This window comes from Toxorhynchites rutilus, chromosome 1 (genome assembly GCF_029784135.1).
Source record: "Toxorhynchites rutilus septentrionalis strain SRP chromosome 1, ASM2978413v1, whole genome shotgun sequence".
NCBI lineage: Eukaryota > Metazoa > Arthropoda > Insecta > Diptera > Culicidae > Toxorhynchites > Toxorhynchites rutilus.
The window spans coordinates 32,160,110-32,181,584 of record NC_073744.1 but is presented as its reverse complement, the minus strand read 5'-3'; the positions used below and the strand labels follow the sequence as shown (position 1 = coordinate 32,181,584).

Genomic DNA, 21,475 nt, shown 5'->3' with positions numbered 1-21,475 from the left:
AAAACCGACCCAACTGAATCGGCGTAATGTGCGCACATGCATACCTCTCCGTACTGATTAAGAAGCAGACCAAACCATCGGCCGCCAAATCAGTCTGCAGTCTGCGGGGGCTCTAATTCTTTTTTTTTAAGATTTCAAGTATGCAAAGTTGCGTAATTGACCAATTTCTCTACAACCACATCGTTTCACTGCCATCTGAAAAGGTTGCTGCCAATGGTCAGTCGATTTAGCATGAAATTCGTCTATGAGTAATTGGATATCCAAAAGTACACCCAGGATTTTTTTCACGCGGTTTTTGACGTGTTTTTGTACGAGTTTTTTTCCAATAAACGCGGTCTTTTTACGAGGTACGTATCTCCAGCATAAAAAAAAACAGGATGTATTAAAAAGATATAGCTCGACAGTAAAAAAAAACATATTCTCCTCTATTGTCATCTTTCATTTAAAGATGGCTCTTTTAAATGGACATCTAGGGTCTTTTTGATCAAGACACCTAATAAACGAAACAAAAACACATTTTTTAAATTAATCAAACCTCAAACCTAGTCATTTGCGGTACAATTTGATGTTTTCAATTAGAAATCTTTCAGTGGAACATTTTTCTTCCTTTTATACCCTATTGTTTCAGCATTTAATTTGTTATTTCTCTTGCGGACCTAACTGCCTCGCTTTGACTTGTGGTTTCCCGACACAGACTTCAAAATCACTGTACCTGGAGGAAAATGTGTTCTCTAACCTTACATTACATGGCTATTGTTGAATTTTTTTCCTTACACAGCAAATATGTTGAATTTAATTGAATTCGATTTTTTTTCATTCAACCAATAATTGATTCAATACAAACAAATTATTACTAAGCCAATGATAGTCCCACGTCATCCATGCGGTTATATCAATTTTGTTTTTTGATTTCATGATTCGAACACCAAGGCTCCTATTTTGGGTAAAATTGAACACAGATTAATCAATTTACAATACAAACTCGAACACAAATCTGGTTTTCAGATTTTCTTTTTCTATGGTTTTTTTTCTATTTTACAGTTCAATCTCAAATAGGAATAAATACATGGTTGATGTGGTACGTTTTAAGTTTTGAGTTTTGAATTTGGAGTTTTGTTTGAGTTTTGAGTTTTGAGTTTTGAGTTCTGAGTTATCAGTTTTCAGTCATTAGTTTTTAGTTTTCAGTCGTCAGTTCTCAGTTTTCAGATTCTGTTCACTTTTCAGTTTTCTTTTATTTTCAGGTTTTATTTTTCGATGTGTTTTTTTCTTCTACAATTAAAACTCAAACAGAAACTAATGCAATGTTAGATGTGGTATGTTTTTCGGTTGAAGTTGCAAGTCTGTTACGGAGATAAATTTCTTCCGATAAAAAACGCCAACAGTATGAAAGTTTACGGCTGGTTGGAAGCTAATTTATATTTACGAAAGCACACATAAACACAAGCACACAGGCACATACACATGCACACACACGACTGACGGACACCACACCCGAAACAGAAAAGGATATAAACTGTGGCGACATATTTCTGTTGCTGGTTTAACCACATACCAATGCCACATCGTCAGTGCCACGCTCGTGCCCCGATAGTGAACTCTTGGAAGATATATTGTCGGCAATAGATAGTAGCGACAGGACACTGGTGTGCCCTCTGTCTGTCTTCCTTCCTCCCCTTCCTGGGATCTGGGTGTTAGCTCTGCTCTCTGTTTTCGGAGAGTTTCGGACGCAGATGACGCAACGGTGCTAAGCGGAAGTTACGACGGGGCAAAAGTGGGTGGGCCGAGCGCATTCTTCACAGATTAGCCGGATTCACCCGTGTGCAACATTGGGAACATGTGTAGCAATTGCTGTTCGTTGGGTTGGTGCGGCAACATCAGTCCGCCACAACTGAGAGAACTTATGTCACTCCATTGATGCCAACGAACGGCGAGTGAGCCCTCTGCTTTTCTGCGGATTCTCCGAAACAAAGAGCATCGGCGTTTGAGCTCGACTTGCACAGTACGATGGCTGGGAATGATTGCGATGAGCTGTGTTTACCCGTAGCAAACCGGGCACCAAAGTAACAGCAACAAATTTTACTTTAATTAATTGGTCGGGGAGAAGCTGCTGTCAGATGCAGTTTTGAACACAGCTCACCGCATCGACTTGTTGACCCTGAAGCACGGCAGTGGAACTTCATACAAATCACTCGTCGAAAAGTGTCTCCTTTTTCACTGCTTGTTTACATCGACGAATATATTTTTTTCCACTATATTTCGTAGGAGAGTGTATGCATACTGACAGACTTCTACTACGAGGTGTTTAATGAAGGATGAAAGGTGGGAATGTTTATGTTTATATATGATTTATCGTACGATTTAATTTAATGCATAAAAGTTGTCAACTAAACTGGAGTTAAGCACATTTTTAAATTTGAACGAATATTGATAAGAGATTCCCAGCAATTCTTGATGTTTATTGCGTGATTTGGTAACTGTAAAAGTTGTTTGAAATAAAGGTTTAGTGTAATTATTTTATTTTGAGGATTATATTCACAAACATACAAGTATGATTAATATATAATGCATGTATATGCTGCGCCTAGCCAGCCCATACATGCAATCGTGGAGACGATATACATACATCCTAGAAAATAATAAATCGTATAATTATCGTTTATATTACATCATATACCCCATATACATGTATATGGCCTCCAATTTCATATGCATATGCCAGTTATACACATCATACAAGTAATGTGTCTTAGATGTATTGGCGATCTAACGTACAAATCTACACCTAGGCGGCGCTGCGGTGAAAGTGATGATGGTTTTAAATTTTGCCATGTGAGCTTATGGAAGGTTTGTAGTTCTTTCCATAAATTACAATGTTATAATCATAAAAGATTATTTGATTGCGATGAGTTTGTAAGAAATTTAATTCTGCGAGATTTTATAGATAACATGTTAACATGTTATTTTATATATAACATGTTATATATGTTATTTATTTACCTCTTTCAGTAGTGAAAACTATAAAAATGTTGACAATGGTTGATTTAAAGAAGGAAATTCGAGAGCACAATCAAACACAAATAGAGAAATGCACGATTCCATTTGTGTGCTTTCCCGAACAGAGCTGTCAATAACGGGTAACTTATGCAGCCGCTAGAACAGAAACAACGAAGGGGGATCGAAAAAAAAATTGCGAAGTAAACTCCACCCTTGCATAGTATGTAAGCTGTCGCTAGCGTATAAGTATTGCATCTCCTCTGAGGAAAATTCTCAGAATATTTCTGTGCCCGAAACAACAAAGGTCGCTTATTCTGCTCGTTTTGTGTTTAATGTATCCCTTCGAGCTGTGAAGGTTAGTGAATATTTCACTTGAAGTGCATCTGGCATTGCAATTAACACAACCATCCGAGGCATGGTAAAGCAGGCGAAAAAAGAGAAGAGTACAAATGATTTTAGGTCGCTTCTAAACATCAGTGTTTGTTTTTTTTGTGTGTAGCTTGTTTTCATTGCGCAAAACATAGAACTTAGAAACTTTGTTGACGGTATCGACCGAGAGTCGAGAAACGATTTTTCAAACACGGTCATTCTTGCGATGTTTCATTTTTAGCACTGCAACTGTATGCATCTGTTAGACCCGTTTTTGATGCTTGTTGAATGGCGATGCACTTCTTCTTCTTCTTCTTTTGAATTATAGACACTTGAAACTTGAGAGTTCATTCGTCTTCGATGGCGATGCACGGAAGATTCCACTCGTTAATATTCAGTGCAATGCGTGCATTGATATAAAGAAACGAATTGTGACATATGACCATAGCGTATTGTTCTCGCAAGGGCAAAAAATTTTTTACTTAAGAGTTATTTATGAAATTTCGACGTATTCGCAAATAATATTCGAAATGATAAACCATCAAATTTCAAAAGAAAAAAGATTGCGTAGCCCTACGTTCTAAGCGGTCGTGTCTCTGATACAACCCCTCGAATTTTTTTTTACGATTTAATGTTTACTGGGCATGCCCGAAGGCAGTTTTAAATTGTTAAAATATGAATGAAATTTTTTACTTCATGTTATTTGATTACTTGAAACATGTAGTACAGAATTTTATTTAACCATTTCTATATATATTTTGCGATACTTCCACTAAAGCACAATAAACAATCAGGAATGAAGTATCCGAGTGCAACTCTTTCGTATCATATGTAAGAACTTTAATTGCCCTAGAATCATATTTCAGGTAGCCGTACGAGATAGCTGCGGCTTGATAATCCAAACAACCGGAGTTCAAATCCCATCGGAGCAATTTTATAAGCGTGGCCCCACTCATATCAAACATTTATGTCCCTGAAAGTCAATTGAGTGATTCCTATTTGTACAAACATAATGTTTATAAAGGTTCTATATACATACAAAAATGGTTATTCCCCGGGCCGAACATTTTACTTTAATATTTTCCGCCATTTTTTATGGCAGTGATGAATCGTATATTCGTATGACAACAGACTTATTATGTTATTAGGTATTGCCTAATAACCTTGCATGTACAGTAAATTACCTCTAATTCGACATTTAGTTAATTGGACAGACTTGTAATGGGATACAAATAATAGGACTTTTCCATCTCTAATTGGATATTTTGTAAACATCGAGTTTGGTACCCGAAGTATGGCCCCAGATTGGAAGTCGCCATAAGACGTCGACATTGTACCACTATCATTGTGAATGTTCAATTACAGGCCAATCACCTCTAATGCGACACTGATTAGTGCCTTGGTATGTCGAGGATTAGAGGTAACTTACTGTATATGCTATTTAGGCGCATCATATACCACCCAAAATATCAGATATTCGATGCTCTATATACGATAGTTATACGATTGAATGTTTGCTGGGATGGCATACTTGGCAGCTTGGTTTGTCAAGTTCATAATCTTATGTCTACCGTTTTGAGTTAAATGCAATTGAATGACGAAGTTGAACTAATTTATTTTGTCACTATGTTTATCAGAACTCAAAAGACCGGCAAACAGATAATCTTTCGTTCTTAAAAGTTTAAAATAAAAAAAAGCAACTTTAACTTTCACTTTTCTTAAAACCGGAAATATTCTGACATAAAAATAATTTTGAAAGTAATATTCCAAACATACATGTATTTACAAGAATCTATATTAATTATCATAATTATTAAGAACGTTTTCCGCCATTCGTTTTTGGGTTGTCTGTAGTAAATCGTATATACGCATGACAATAGTTGTACTAGATGCATGTAGGAGTCGTATATTCATCCATCCAATCATCGTGAATACTGTTGCAAGTGGAAAATAAATGTGTGTTCATTGCTTATGACATTATGCATTATGACATAAATAACAACATAATACAGTAATTTAAATTTAATACGACATGCCGAGGCACCACTCAGTGTCGCTTTGGAGGAAATTTTGGCCTGTAATTGAACATTGGCGATGTGAGTGGTACAGTGTCGACGTCTGGTGGCAACTTTAATGTGGCGCCATAATTTGGTCCCCGAACTCGATGTTTACACAAATGTCCAATTAAACGTGTCACATTACAGGTCTGTTCAATAATCTAAACGTCGCATTAAATGTAACTTGCTGTATATAAACAATATTTATTCCCAGCTGTTTTGAGGCATCTCGCACAAATTGACAATATCATTCAGTTGTCAGTGCAAGTCGGTTCGATTTTTAGAGTGTAAAAAAAGTTCACTGTTTACATAAAAGCAATCTCGAATCGGTCCCACTTTTTTGCTTGAAGTTACTATCCCCTGCCTGAAGCCTGACAACAAGATAGAATGGTTGATTGGTCAATTATAGCGTTACATCCTTACGCAATCCACATATGTTTACTAAACAGATTGGATCTATACAAAGAATTGTAAATGGTGCTTACAATGAACTTAAGATTTATTGAATGTTTGCCGTTCTACTCATGCCTGGGTTTATGCTCCAAAAATCTCCTCCAGTCAAACAATTTACGAGCAAATATATTGGTCTGGATCGATTAACTCCCTTCATGCATGTTCCATTTTTCCAAGAGGAGTTCCGGGAACTAAATTTTAACTTTCCACCGAAGAAGGTAATACAAGGGGAAAAGTAACACTCCCTCCGTTATTGTGTACTCGGGAACCATTGCCGGAGTAACTTTTCGTGGCCCTTCGCGCCTTCCTTGGCTTCGAGAGTCCCCGCTTCCTCACTGCTATGTGTGTTAATTCACTATATCTGTTTCGGGATTTCTCCCCGTTCGAAGCCAAAAGTTGACAAAGTTTTCTCGACAAAGAAAGCTTGGGCTTAAAAGTTTGTCCCGAAAAGCGGCAGCAGCAGCGGCTTTGGGAAATGTCGTCGAAAGAACGATAAAACGAGCCCGCACACACACACACACATGTATGGGATACAAGTTTACGCCGGGCATACGGATGCGACGGAAATGGGGAACATGCGTCCCCATCGGAAGAGCTGAAAGAGAACGACGATCCAAAGTCTATCATCCTAGGCAACAGCAGCAGAGGTTTATAGTGAAAGTTATATCTTCTTTACAGTTTTGCCAGAAGTTTCCTAAAATTGATGAAGAACTCTGCGGGAAGCTCTGTTCAGTGGTGGTAAAGTGGATTTTGGTAGTGTTTAGCACCCACACAATCGATTTCCCGCGGTTTTTTTTTACCGAAAATCACTTCAAGATTGCACGGATGGTATTTTTTCCGAATGCAACTGGAACTGGATGGTGCAACTTCTTCTTTTTGTTTTAGGCGACAAGTCGAATAATTTTTCTTCAACATTGGTGTTATTCGTCTGTTCACAGCATCTCGCAATCTCGCACAGGATTCCACATATAAATAATTGAAATGGGGATCTGTTTCCCAGAGCGCTGTTTGATGTGTGCTAGTGTGGTTTCGTGGGTGGGGGCAGTAAAACTAAGCCACAAATCTCCGAGTATCTCGAATTTCGCACGGACCGAAAGCGATGCTATAATGAGGATCTAGGTACACAAGTTGTCTCGGAACGTCGTTCTCTTTGATGAAGAATTACTTTCTCCGCTGGTGTGTGTGTGTGAATGAGACAGCGATAAACTAGAAGGGAAATTGAGCGGTGAGCCAATGTTGATTGAGGATACACGGGTTTGGTTGCTTGGGATGCTGCTACTCATTGCCAGAGCAAGTTTGTCCTTTCGTCTAAATATAGAAAAATCTGCACCAGGTCCATTAAAAATTTACATGAAATTCTATTACCACTTAACAATTACGGAGATCGTTGTTTTCATTTTAAATCGTTTGTAACAATGCATGCAAATCTATAGAATCTCAATCAATAACGTTTTTCCGCCAAATACTCATACAAATACGGAATAATTCCGAAATATATTACCCAGCGGTATAAGATAGACTTTACGGCCTATTTTACCCACAGTCTGCATACCTATCGAATTCATACAAACAAAAATCATAAATATCGTTAGCCGTTTCGGGTGAGTTCGATTTTGTTATACAGGCATTAGCTGACCTAGCAAACGTTGCTCTACCATTTCATTTTTTTTTTCTAGAGAATATCTTGAGTGTTAAATAAAACAGCTAATGTATTTTAGCCGTGTTTTATAAAATTATTCGAATGTGATCGATAAAAAGAACGAATGAAACGATTTCAACGGAAGCTGGTATGATGTTTCATGATGCAATGTATTTCATTAATGTAACTGATATGTTTGATCTCTCAAAGGTTAAATGTAAAGAGAAAAAAGTAACAGATTTTTGTCGTAAAGTTGAAAAATGAAATAGAGAAAATCAATATTCATATCGTTTAAATGCTGTCTCGATGGTGAAAACTACGCGTTTCTCTTTTTCAATATGCACGGTTAAACTAACAACTGCGGAGTCTCGTTCGTGAATTGGGAAACCAACGATACGCCAGATAACAATGGAGGTGACACATCGCTCTTATTTGGAACCACACTACTTCGTTGTTCAATTTCCAATTTTAATGTCTACGTTGTTCATATGAAAGACATTATCAGTATTTATAATTGCAGCGTTTGCAGTGAAATATTGTGAGTGTAAAGACATTGATCATTTGAGCAACTTAGCATATTTGAAATCTTCAAAATAATTTCTAATAATTTCTTCCAATGTATGGGAGACTTGTTGGTAATTGTATGAACTTGTAATTTGTTTTGAAAACTAGTTTGATATTTATATATATATATATATATATATATATATATATATATATATATATATATATATATATATATATATATATATATATATATATATATATATATATATATATATATATATATAAATAAATATATATATATATATATATATATATATATATATATATATATATATATATATATATATATATATATATATATATATATATATATATATATATATATATATATATATATATATATATATATATATAAATATATATATTTATATATATATATATATATATATATATATATATATTGAAATTATTTTTTCACCCACAAATGAACTTTTCAAAAATTCATAACTACTGGACCGATTCAGATGATCGGTATATCATATTGAAACCAATGAGCTGCAGTGTCAACCAAGGAACTTATTTCCTTGGATTTTTGTTCCTTTTGGAATCTTGTCTTAAGGGCTCTCCAGAATGGTACGTACAAGTCAAGTGAGTGGTATGCTTTTCGGTTTGGGATTTGCTCTGCAATCCTTATCAATGTTTTCGAACTTCTTCTCCCTGTCAGAAGGCTGACTTGATCCTGATGGTTAACTTGATTTTGAGAAATAAATACGTCCTTGTTTGTTTCTGAAATTGAACTGTCTATTTCCTTGCTATCATTAACCTTTTGGTTTATCTAACTGAATTAAACTACCTTATTGAGTAAGAATCCGAACTATACATACACGAATACTCTAGCTTAAATGAAAAGGGAGAAAAAAGGTCTGCCTTTCTTACTCAGATAACCGAAACCGTCTCGGTTATCTGCCTGCCTATTTGCTACATAAAATTCATCCCATGGCTTTCATCCTTCGCTATCGCTAAAGGGGACTCAATTAGGTGAATATTTTACGACCTAACTATTTGCCGGTTGCCAGCAAAGGAATCCCTATATATATTTTCGAGTTCTTATCCTCCACTACGCTATTCGCGTTGAATCCTAAATAAACATTTTCGTTTCTTTTTCCTATTCCTTCTATGCCCTTCGCGCTCATTCAATGCGCAATAAAGGGCGAGACCCAAACAAACAAAAATATCACCTCTCGAGTGGCTCATACAGCGCTCTCGCCTTGGGTCTTATCGAAACATGCTTCCCACGGAAAAGGTTGAAGTGGGGAACATCTAGCTAATTGGCGACAATAAATATTTACTTCTATTCCTTCGTCTAATGTGCTACCTCTGGCGCGCTTATCTTGAGAGCTTTATGGAACAATTGAAGAACAGGAAACATACCATGTGGCTTCCTCTTGCTGACACTATTTTGTTTTCAAATGCGCGTTGCGCTACAAATTTGATATTTTAATTCATTTGTCACCCTGCTATCTAAGCTGGCTCCGTAACATTCAGTCTGCTTTGAAAAAAAAAATACGTAAGGAGAATTTTGAATTTGTTTTAGTAATTTTTGTCTGTTTTTGTCTTTTTTTCTTGAAGATAGAGGGCGCTATATTTCTCTTTTTTTTCTCGAAAACAGAGATTATTTTGCATAACATATCCAAAAATCAGAGGGGTTTTTTTGTTCTTGAGTTCTGATTTTTCAAATTTAACTGATGGTCCGAAAAATCAACCTTTTTTCCAAAAATGTTTTTTTCAAAATTTCATTACATTTGAATTACTGATTCAGATTATCGACAATTCAAATTGAAGCCAATGAGTTAGTCTACTTATTAGACTTGTAGATAAACTATATTTCGTTTTCGTGATTATTGTATTTGCTTTTCATAGTTAGCTTACTAATTTCTTTTGTTTTAGTAATTATTGATTGTATTTATTATTTTTTTGCTGTTTTGCTGTTTTTTTTTGAATATTTTTTCTTGAAAGCAGATAGACCTATCAAATTAAAGCCTGTGAAATAGTCTTGTAAACAGGCGAAAAAGAATTTGTTTTCGTAATTATTAATCGCATTTGTTTTTTGTATAGTTAACTCGGTTAAATATAGAGGGCGCAATATTTTTTCAATTTTTTTCTGGAAAGCTGAATTTTTTTTACATAACATATCCTAACATCAGAGAGACATTTTCTTTCGTTTTTGAGTTGTGATTTTTCATAGTTAACAAAGATGATCCAAAAACGATTTTTTTCTGCCTACCTGTATGATTTCTGGATATAATGTTAACAAAAACCTAAACCCTCAAAAAAAATTGAAAATATAGTGCCCTCTATGTTTAGCTAGTACAAAAAAATAAATAAATTATTAATTACAAGGATTACAAATTTCTTTTTTTTCACAACTATAATATTTTTGTAAAGAGGACTATCTCATAGGCTTCAGTTTTATATGTCAACCATTTGAATCGGTTCAGCTTCAGCTTTCAAGAAAAAATTTAAAATAATATAGCGCCCTTTAGTCCAAAGCTATGCAAACAGCAAAAAATAAATACAATCAATAATTACAAAATCAATTTTTTTGCAATTGAAATATTATATAAAAAAGATAAGCTAATTGGCTTTAATTTGATATGTTGATCATCATTTCATTCATGTCTTGTAGTTATGTTTTTTTTGAAAAAAAACATTTTTGGAAAAAAAGGGGAAAAATTTGATTTTTCGTATCACCCTAAAATGGAAATAGACACGCTAATGAAAAAAAATACGGGTCTAATATTTTGGGATAAGCATCAAAACATCAATTTTTCGCGAAAATCTAGGAACCAATATTTCGGTTTGCCATGGAATGGCTGTATAGGGCGGCTCGACCTCGACGGCTTGGGGTCACTTCGCTTCCATATACACGCTGGATGGAGACTTCATCCCCATTACACTGACCTCAGAATAAATTTCATCACGAAATAATAAGTTCATGATGAAAACTGCGCTGCGGTCCCGTTAATACGTAAGTGCCATTTTTTTCTTTCCAATTCTTTTGACATTTTCATGGCGTTTATGACGGATTTCATGCCAACTCGTCTTAGGAGTTTCGAAATTTTCGAATTACAATTAATTTTTCTCAAAAACGTATTTTTTTAATTCTCAAAAAAATTATATGGACATGAAAAAGTTGTTGTTAGAAAAACTTTTTCCTTGTAAAAGTCTTCCGATGTATGGACAACTTGTTGGGAATTGTTAGAGCTATTCATGTAATTTTTTTCAAGAATTTGAAAAAAATACTTTTTTGAGAAAAATGAATTTTAATTTTTAAAACGATTTTTTTTCAGCGAAAGTAAAAAAATTGTATGTTTTTTGAAATGAAATTCTGTGGAAATTTCAAAAATTTTCTATATTTCATTCTGTGACTCAAATTTTGTAGGTATTATAGTTGTGAATTGTAATTTTTTGTAAAAAATCGAGAAAAAAAACCATTTTGATCCTTCTAAAAAAGTAGTCTAATTATATTTTGAATATTACAAGTATGCAAAGTTGCTTAAAAGACCCAAGCGCTTACACCCACAACGTTTCGCTGCTATCTGAGATGGTATTGCCAACGGCGAGACGAGTTGGCATGAAATTCGTCTTTCGCTTTATGTTTTTTAGGTTAACATAACCTGCTTCATTTTCGAAATATTCCATAGCCCGAGTTCATGTCTAAATAATCATTTAGCCTCAAAGAGCAATATGGAATGGAAAGAATAGCTGTTAGCTGTACCTTCACTAATTTCTAAAAATGAATAAGCGAAGTCTCCAGCATCCTTTTCAAATTTCCTCATTACAGTTTTTCATTTTACTTCGTATTTTTATGGTTCTTTCATGTTGTTTTGATTTAATCTTATTTTTCAACAGGAGACTCAACAAAACAAATAATCTGATTTGTCGGAATTTTTCGTTCTTCATTCGGGTAAACGTAACATTAGGGTACATGTTGCATTCGGGTAAATGTGCTTCGGGTGAATGTGACACAACCGTTTCGAACCACCCTGAAATGGAAATCGGTGACCTTATGAAAAAATACGGATCTGATATTATGAGATAAGGAATAATAGCTCTCAAGATGTAACCCATTGCTTCTAAATATTCCGTGCCTCTCGAATTAACCACGGCTCTCATATAAAGCTCGGCTCTCAAATATGCCACAGATATTAAATGAAACACTGTTTTGAAATAAGCCACAGCTTTCAAATAAACCATGACTTCAAATGAACCGCGACTCTGGAATGACCTCAACTCTCAAATAAACTATGTCTATCAAGGCACATCTCTCAGAAAAAACTCAGTTCTTGAATAAACATTGGCCCTCAAATAACCCACAGCTTCCAAATAAACATCGGTTTTCAAATAAACAGCAAAAAAGACTTAGAATAGACTTACATTTTTGTTATTTTTTTTTTATGTAATACTGTTTTGAATGTTATTTTTATCGTCTCTTTTTTTTACACATGCAAATAAGCCACTTATCAAAAAGAACCGTTGAGTCGGCTCATTTAACTAAACACAGGGCTTCGGGCCACTCACTGGAATGAACCATTTTGCTCATTTCTACGACGATGATCGATTGATTGAAATGCTAAACTTTTACAAATTCCTTTTTTTTTTGTTTTCTTCTACAGAGAGTTCAGTCTGGTTCTGCGTGAGGATCCAGCCTCGATCTACGCTCGTGATGTGCAGATCGAGAACACCGAAGGTCCGGTGGATTTTGATCTGTCGCGAATCTATACAGGCATCGTGGAAGGTAGGTCATTACTCCTATTACCGTTGGAACTATACAATTACTTCATTGTGTATTGTGTGATGCAATTCTTTTATATCGTTCGCTGATGACAAGGCATTCAAGGCCTGAAAATACAGTCTGATAATAGTTATCGAATTTCTAGTATTCGGGGTTACACAAGCAATTTGTTAAATTATTTTTTTGTCATAAGATTCTTCACAGTCTATTTTTCAATCATTAAAATTTAAAATCTTGAATTAAAGTCACTCAAATTATTAATGTAACAATTCTTCTATTAAATCACTTTCTTATAACAACAGTGAGTTTTGTCACAAAGATTATCAGCTCTAATAACTTGCAAAGGAAATAAATAAATATACACATTGTGATAGAATCGAATAAGCACTGTATTTGCAATGGACCGCATCACAGGGTAAACCATTCTCGATACAAAGTAATTCTAGGATTCACTGAACGGAGTTAAAAAAAATATAGAATGGCACCCTCGAATACGGTTCATTAGAATGCCCGGAATAAAGTTCACTGTGAATTTCCACTCCAATTTCCCATCAGCTGAAACAAGTGCACTCGTAGGACTTGTTCCTCCAAGTGAGTGAATGGATGGATGGCTCTCTGCTGGATGATGAGACGCAGAGGGAAACAAAGCAAAACCTCCTCCACCAGTGAATTGTGTATAGGTGTATTCCTAAAAACACATATATAGAATCACATCACATACCGCCCCCAGAACTTCGAAGCCCCGGCAGTAACAGTAGTGGGAAAGAATTAAACTTGTTGAAAAGCCATTTATTTTTCATTATGAATAAAATACTTCCTCCTTCCCAGCAGCAGCTCCCGGAAGCCATTTCCTTTAAGCGGTAATTTTTCCGGTTCACATCAAACGTCGAGGCTCTTTTTTCTGAGCCCCCATCGAAATGATCCTTCTGCCAATCCCCTCGCCCTCGCCGTGCACCATGCATGGAAAGTTTCTAGGATCTCCTTCTGTCATGCTTGGGGTGGTGCGGGAGTTGTGCATGAGTACCTTTGCATTACAGCAGAAGGTTGCATCAATGATGGAAGGAGAGTAACAAGAAAAAAAAAACAACACAACAAGCAGAATTTTCACGAGTCTGCAGTTTTCTGCTGATGGTGTGTTGGGACGTCAGAGAGCTGCCAGAAAATGGCAACAGCAAGACGAGGGGAACAAAGGTAATTTCGGTATGTTTTCCGGCTCGGCCAGGGAAAGGATAATTGGACGGAATTTCAAATGGCTTCACTCCAATGGTTTGCACATTGCACGGAAAATGTTACCGGCGCTGTTCAACAAATCAGCTGAAATGAAAATTTTGAAATGAAAATGAGTCTACAAAATTGATGAGCAGTTTAGAGGACTAGATTTCTTTGATTCTTTGATTCTTTGATTCTTTGACTCTTTGATTCTTTGATTCTTTGATTCTTTGATTCTTTGATTCTTTGATTCTTTGATTCTTTGATTCATTGATTCTTTGATTCTTTGATTCTTTGATTCTTTGATTCTTTGATTCTTTGATTCTTTGATTCTTTGATTCTTTGATTCTTTGATTCTTTGATTCTTTGATTCTTTGATTCTTTGATTCTTTCGTTCTTTCATTCTTTCATTCTTTCATTCTTTCATTCTTTCATTCTTTCATTCTTTCATTCTTTCATTCTTTCATTCTTTCATTCTTTCATTCTTTCATTCTTTCATTCTTTCATTCTTTCATTCTTTCATTCTTTCATTCTTTCATTCTTTCATTCTTTCATTCTTTCATTCTTTCATTCTTTCATTCTTTCATTCTTTCATTCTTTCATTCTTTCATTCTTTCATTCTTTCATTCTTTCATTCTTTCATTCTTTCATTCTTTCATTCTTTCATTCTTTCATTCTTTCATTCTTTCATTCTTTCATTCTTTCATTCTTTCATTCTTTCATTCTTTCATTCTTTCATTCTTTCATTCTTTCATTCTTTCATTCTTTCATTCTTTCATTCTTTCATTCTTTCATTCTTTCATTCTTTCATTCTTTCATTCTTTCATTCTTTCATTCTTTCATTCTTTCATTCTTTCATCCTTTCATTCTTTCATTCTTTCATTCTTTCATTCTTTCATTCTTTCATTCTTTAATTCTTTCATTCTTTCATTCTTTCATTCTTTCATTCTTTCATTCTTTCATTCTTTCATTCTTTCATTCTTTCATTCTTTCATTCTTTCATTCTTTCATTCTTTCATTCTTTCATTCTTTCATTCTTTCATTCTTTCATTCTTTCATTTTTTCATTCTTTCATTCTTTCATTCTTTGATTCTTTGATTCTGAACATTGATTTCCGATTTTCGATTTTCAATTTTCTTTTGTCTATTTTCGATTTTTAAATGTTCAGTTTTCGTATCGTTGTTTGTTCTTCTTTGTCGATTCCCGAGTTTTAAATTTCTAATTTTTGAATTTTCTATTTTTTAATTTTTGATTTTTATTCTTCGATTTTCAATGTTTTTGGATTTTCAGATGTGTTTTCTCTATTTTTCGTTTCATTTTAATTTTTCAATTTATGAAGTTTTTTGTTGATTCCACAATTTTTATATTTTTTGATGTTACGATTTTTGGATTTTTAGATTTTTGGGTTTTTGGATTTTTTAATTTTTTGATTGTGATCGGTTTTCAATCATCAATTCGCGTTCTTCGTTTTTCGATTTTGGGTTGATTGGATTTTCGATTTGTCAATTTGTCAATTCGTCAATTCGCCAATTTATTAATTTTTCAATTAGTCAATAAATCAATTTGTCAATTTTTATATTTTTGTGACAATTTTTACATTTTTGAAAATTCTCACACTTTTGACAATTTTGACAATTTTGATAATTGTGACAATTTTTACCATTTTTACAATTTTTACAATTTTTACAATTTTTACAATTTTTACAATTTTTAAAATTTTTACAATTTTTACAATGTTTACAATTTTTACAATTTTTACAATTTTTACAATTTTTACAATTTTTACCATTTTGACAATTTTGACAATTCTGACAATTTTGACAATTTTTACAATTTTGACAATTTTGATAATTTTGACAATTTTGACAATTTTGAAACTTTTGACACTTTTGACAATTTTGAAAATTTTGACAATTTTGACAATTTTGACAATTGTGACAATTTTGACAATTTTGACAATTTTGACAATTTTGACAATTTTGACAATTTTGACAATTTTGACAATTTTCTGTTGTATACCCGGTATAACGGTCTACCGAATCCCGATCCCGGTTTGCGGATCGGGGAAGAAAAGGCGCTGAATAATTAGTGTAAATCTAATCATACTGCCTGTCTGAAGAAATCTCTTTTGTTGTTTGTACACAGTGGCTCCCGTACCAAGCCGTCTGACGGCTGCGGGTTGCGGAGGAAGAAACATAATGACGTCTGTAACCTGCAATGTGTGTACAAAAAACATTACCACTGAGACCGATAGAGTGTATTGCTTCGGAGGATGTGAGCAAATACTGCACACTCGCTGCGCCGATCTGAGCTCGGCTGCTGTTGCTGCTCTAAGGGAAAATAACTCCTTAATATATATGTGCTTCGGATGTAGGAAAGAACAAACCACTCTAAACAATATCCAAAAGCATTGTACTCAGCTAGTAGCTAAAGTTGATGATTTGCGCGAACTTGTAAACAAACACGAATCAATTCTAACCGGTATGAAGACTGCTGATCCAGAAAAAATTGAATCCATCCTTCTGCCGCGTATCCTCTCTGCGATGAATAATGCACTCGGCAATAATTCGAAAGCTGTTAATACTGCTAATGATGAGGCCACATTCTCTGGACAAATGCGGACGAATAATGCTTCTTATGCTAATGTTACGCGCAGTTCAACTGTCATAGCTTCAAGTAAGGCAACGAATACTGTCACTGAACGTGTACCGTCTATCTCAGATTCGCAAGATATTGCTCGAAGCCATGTAGAACAAGGTGGTCTGTTGCGTTCTGGAAAGCGCCGATTAGCACTCCCATGCCCAATCATCACTGCATCTAACCGTACTTTAGATGTTCCCCAATCGTCCAGCCCAGCAGTACCCTGCACTCAAGCTACGAAATTGGCTACGATTTCCAAAATCGAGCAAACTGTTCTTTTCAAGCCAAAGAAAGACCAGCCCGCTGAGGAAACGAAAAGTGACATATGTGCAGAATTCGATCCAGTAGCTTTCGCCGTGAAGGATATTTGGCTCAAGGAGAATGGTGAAGTCGCCGTGAGGTGCGGAACAAATGACTTTGCACTGAATCTCGTCAAAGCAGCTGTTGCTGCGTTCTCGGGAAAATACAACGTGGAAATACAAAAACTGCTCAAGCCTAGAATCAAAATCATCGGCTTCTCCGAGGATATGAGTGAGGAAGCTGTAGTAATAAACCTGAAAAAGCAGAACAGCTTAGATGATCAGTGCGAATTGAAAGTTGTTCGAATGACGAAAAACGAGAAACGAAACCAGATGTCAGCCACTATTGAAACAGATGCCCATGGTTATGATATTCTGATGAAACTTCAACGCGTAAATCTGGGATGGGAAAGGTGTAGAGTAATCGACACAACCAATGCTCTCCGTTGTTTTAATTGCTCAGAATTCCGGCACAAGGCAGTGGATTGCAGAAAACCAGCGTGCTGCCCGAAATGTGCCGGCCATCACATGGCAGAAGAGTGCAAAGCAGACTTTGTAAAGTGCATTAACTGCCATCTGGAAAATACCAAACGAGCCACAGGCGAATTACTTAATATTGCCCATGCTGCCTGGAGTAACGAATGTCCACTTAACCGAAAACGTCTGAACAAAGCGAGACAAAGAATCGACTTTTCAAGCTAGCGATCCATGAATGAAACAACCGGCGAGGGTTCATCATCATCGATGGATATGAATCACCAGCCTGAAGACTCAGCTGGTCCAGGTAAATTCTTGACCAGTATATGTCCATCCGAAGCGAAAAAAGATTCTGCACCTGTTCTCAGAGGAATTCAACCATTCCAGCTTCTACCGGTTAACTCAATTGACCCGCTTTCACCGATTGATGTAATCTTCCAGCTTGATGACTCGGCTGGTCCAGGTAAAAATTCGACCAGTATATGTTCAGCCGAAGCTTCGATAGATACTGCACCTGCCCTCAGAGAAACTCAACCATTTCAGCTACTATCGAAGGACTCGCTTGCTGGTGACCACCCACGTGATGCTCCAGTACCAGACACACCCCTCCACATATTTTATCAGAACGTGCGAGGATTACGGACGAAGATTGACGAATTCTTCATCGCGGCATTGGACAATGAGTATGACGTCATCGTTTTAACCGAAACATGGTTGCATGATGTCATCATGTCTGCTCAACTATTCGGTCATGATTATAGTGTGTACCGCAAAGACCGAGATCCAGATATTTCCGGAAAATCTCGAGGGGGTGGTGTGCTTATAGCTGTAAGGAATATATTCAACTCTTCTCTGTGCACTGCTTCTGTTGAAACTGGTCTCGAACATTTGTGGGTAAACATTGACTGCAAAGCCCAAAATGTTTGCCTTGGCGTCGTGTACATCCCCCCTGATCAGGCAAGAAGTAATTCCACTATCGAGAGTCATATCAGCTCTATTTCTGCGGTGGTGTCATCGCATGATATGCGTGCCGTACATCTCCTGTTTGGGGATTTTAATTTGCCTGACTTATGTTGGCACACTACACCGGAGGGCTATGTTCGTCCTGACCCTTCTGAATCAGTTTCGCCCAGTATTGCGTTCGTCGATGGTTTATCCTTGTTGAACATGGAACAACTGAATGTAGCGAGGAACTGCATGAATCGTACCCTTGACTTAGTGTTTGTGAATGAAGATACTCTAGCGATGTGCAATCTCGTTGAACCACACGAACCACTGATACCGATTGATCCGCTGCACCCTCCTATCCTTGCAACTCTGCGATGCCCGGTCCGCATCGTTTTCGCTGAACACGTCATGGAAAAACATCGAGATTTCTCGAGAGCCGATTTTGAACATCTGAACGAATCTCTTCTCTCTATCGACTGGTCGCCTTTATACAATGCATCCGATGTTAACGAGGCAGTTGAGTTTTTCACCACCACTCTCACGCGACTGTTCCTTGAATTTGAACCGCCCTGGTCTAACCACTTTCTTCGAACTCTCAAACGAGAGCGTGCCAGGGCTCTCAGGAAATTTTCCAGAGAGCGAAACTTAACCACCAAAATAGCGTTCAACACTGCTAGCTCCAAATACAAGCATTACAACCGAGTGCTCTATGCCCGCTATGTAGAACGGAAACAAAGAAACCTGAAAAATAATCCCAAAAGTTTTTGGGCATTTGTAAATGAGAAGCGAAAGGATACCGGGTTGCCGATGAGCATGTTTTTAGGGAGTGAAACGTCTACTACAACTGAAGGAATATGCAACCTAACAACAAGTCGCTTTCGCAAGCAGTATTCCCACAATGCTGGAAAAAATCCATTATGTTCCCAGCGTTTAAGAAGGGCCACAAGAATGATGTAATGAATTACCGCGGCGTGACGTCACTATGTGCAGGATCCAAATTATTTGAAATTCTGATAAGCAATGAAATGTTTCGAATTGCAAAATCATATATTTCCCAAGATCAACATGGTTTCTTTCCGGGGAGGTCTACAGCTACGAACTTAGTACAATTTACCTCGTTGTGCTTGAAATCCATGGAACAGGGAGGGCAAGTCGATGTGGTGTACACGGATCTAAAATCTGCGTTTGACAGAGTGAACCACAAAATCCTTCTGTCCAAGCTAGACCGCCTGGGAGTTGCGACGAATCTCGTAAAATGGATGCAATCATACTTGACGAACCGTCAGCTTAACGTTAAGTTAGGGACTACCGAATCTGAACCGTTTACTAACCCCTCCGGTGTCCCACAAGGTAGCAATCTTGGACCATTATTGTTCTCCTTGTTCTTCAATGATGTCTGCTATGCCGTGCCACAGGGATGTCGAATCATATACGCCGATGATTACAAAATATATTGGCACGTGAAGTCTGTCGATGACTGCAGGATGTTGCAAACGATCATTGACATTTTTGCGAGTTGGTGCAGGCGAAACTATCTGATCATAAGCGTGAAGAAGTGCACAGTCATCTCATTCACTAGGAAGAAAACCCCTATTATCTGGACCTACCATATAGGGAATGAACCATTGGAAAGGACACGCGTTGTGAAGCACCTCGGTGTAATGCTGGACTCAGAGCTAAACTTCCGTGAACATTATGACTATGTCATCAACAAAGCCAACCGAAACTTAGGGTTCATCATCCGGATATCCGCTGAATTCCGTGACCCATACTGCTTAAGATCTCTGTATTTCAGTTTAGTCCGGTCCACATTGGAAACAGCGGTTGTAGTATGGAGTCCCTTTCGCACGGTATGGATCGAAAGGATTGGGAGAATAGAATCGAAGTTTCTGAGGTACGCATTGAGATTTCTGCCTTGGCAAAACCCAAATGAGCTCCCATCTTATGAAAGCCGATGCCGTCTGCTGGGAATGGATACACTGGAGAAGAGACGGAACATAATTAAAGCCACATTCGTCGGAAAACTTCTTCTTGGCGAGATCGATGCCCCATGGATTCTCGCTCGAATCAATATTAACGTTGTACCACGACCACTCAGACAGCGGAGTTTCCTTCGACTTCCACCACACCGAACAGATTATGCTCAGCACGAACCAGTTTCATCTATGTGTGTTCTTTTTATTTTTTTTTATTATTTGTTTGATTTCAATGTGAGCTGTAAAGTTTTCCGTGATCGAATTTTAAATGTAGTTTAAGTGTAGTATTCATGTAGACCTTGAAGTCCGATGGATGAATTGTAAAACAATAAACAACAACAATTTTGACAATTTTGACAATTTTGAAAATTTTGACAATTTTGACAATTTTGACAATTTTGACAATTTTGACAATTTTGACAATTTTGACAATTTTGACAATTTTGACTATTGTGACAATTTTGACAATTTTGACAATTTTGACAATTTTGACAATTTTGACAATTTTGACAATTTTGACAATTTTGACAATTTTGACAATTTTGACAATTTTGACAATTTTTACAATTTTTACAATTTTGACACAATTTTGACAATTTTGACAATTTTGACAATTTTGACAATTTTGACAATTTTGACAATTTTGATAATTTTGACAATTTTGACAGTTTAACAATTTGGACAATTTCGAAAATTTTGACAATTTCTAAAATTTTGACAATTTCGAAAATTTTGACAATTTCGAAAATTTTGACAATTTTGATAATTTAGATAATTTTGACAATTTAGATAATTTTGACAATTTAGATAATTTCAGTGTTTATCGAAACCATGATTTTCCGCAATTTTCACAACTTTAGGGATTACCATGAAACAAGTTTCTGTTCCCCCTCACGGTGGCCCTCGGACCCTTCAGATCTCTCATCCTGCGGAATATACAGTGACAGCACACCACGCGGAATTAGTTTTTCGGGAAGTACAACCAAACTGTTGTCGAGATGGGCTCCTGTCTTCCCGTTTCGCCCCGTTGTTAATTCGAATTGTTGTGACAGTTTCTATTGGAGCTGCCGCTGGCGCTTGTTGCTGATGCGGGTTGTAATTTTCCGCTTTTT

The 21,475-nt window shown here is 36.3% G+C and overlaps 1 protein-coding gene across 3 annotated transcripts in view; it reads left to right on the top strand.

The window, feature by feature from the left end:
* The window catches only part of LOC129763556 (uncharacterized), a 429,649-nt gene that overhangs the window by 132,648 nt on the left and 275,526 nt on the right, over positions 1-21,475 (top strand). For all 3 annotated transcript variants that reach the window (XM_055762752.1, XM_055762751.1, XM_055762753.1), the window contains exon 4: positions 12,696-12,817. In XM_055762752.1, coding sequence (XP_055618727.1) covers positions 12,696-12,817 — 122 coding nt within the window. The remainder of the gene's footprint in view (positions 1-12,695; positions 12,818-21,475) is intronic.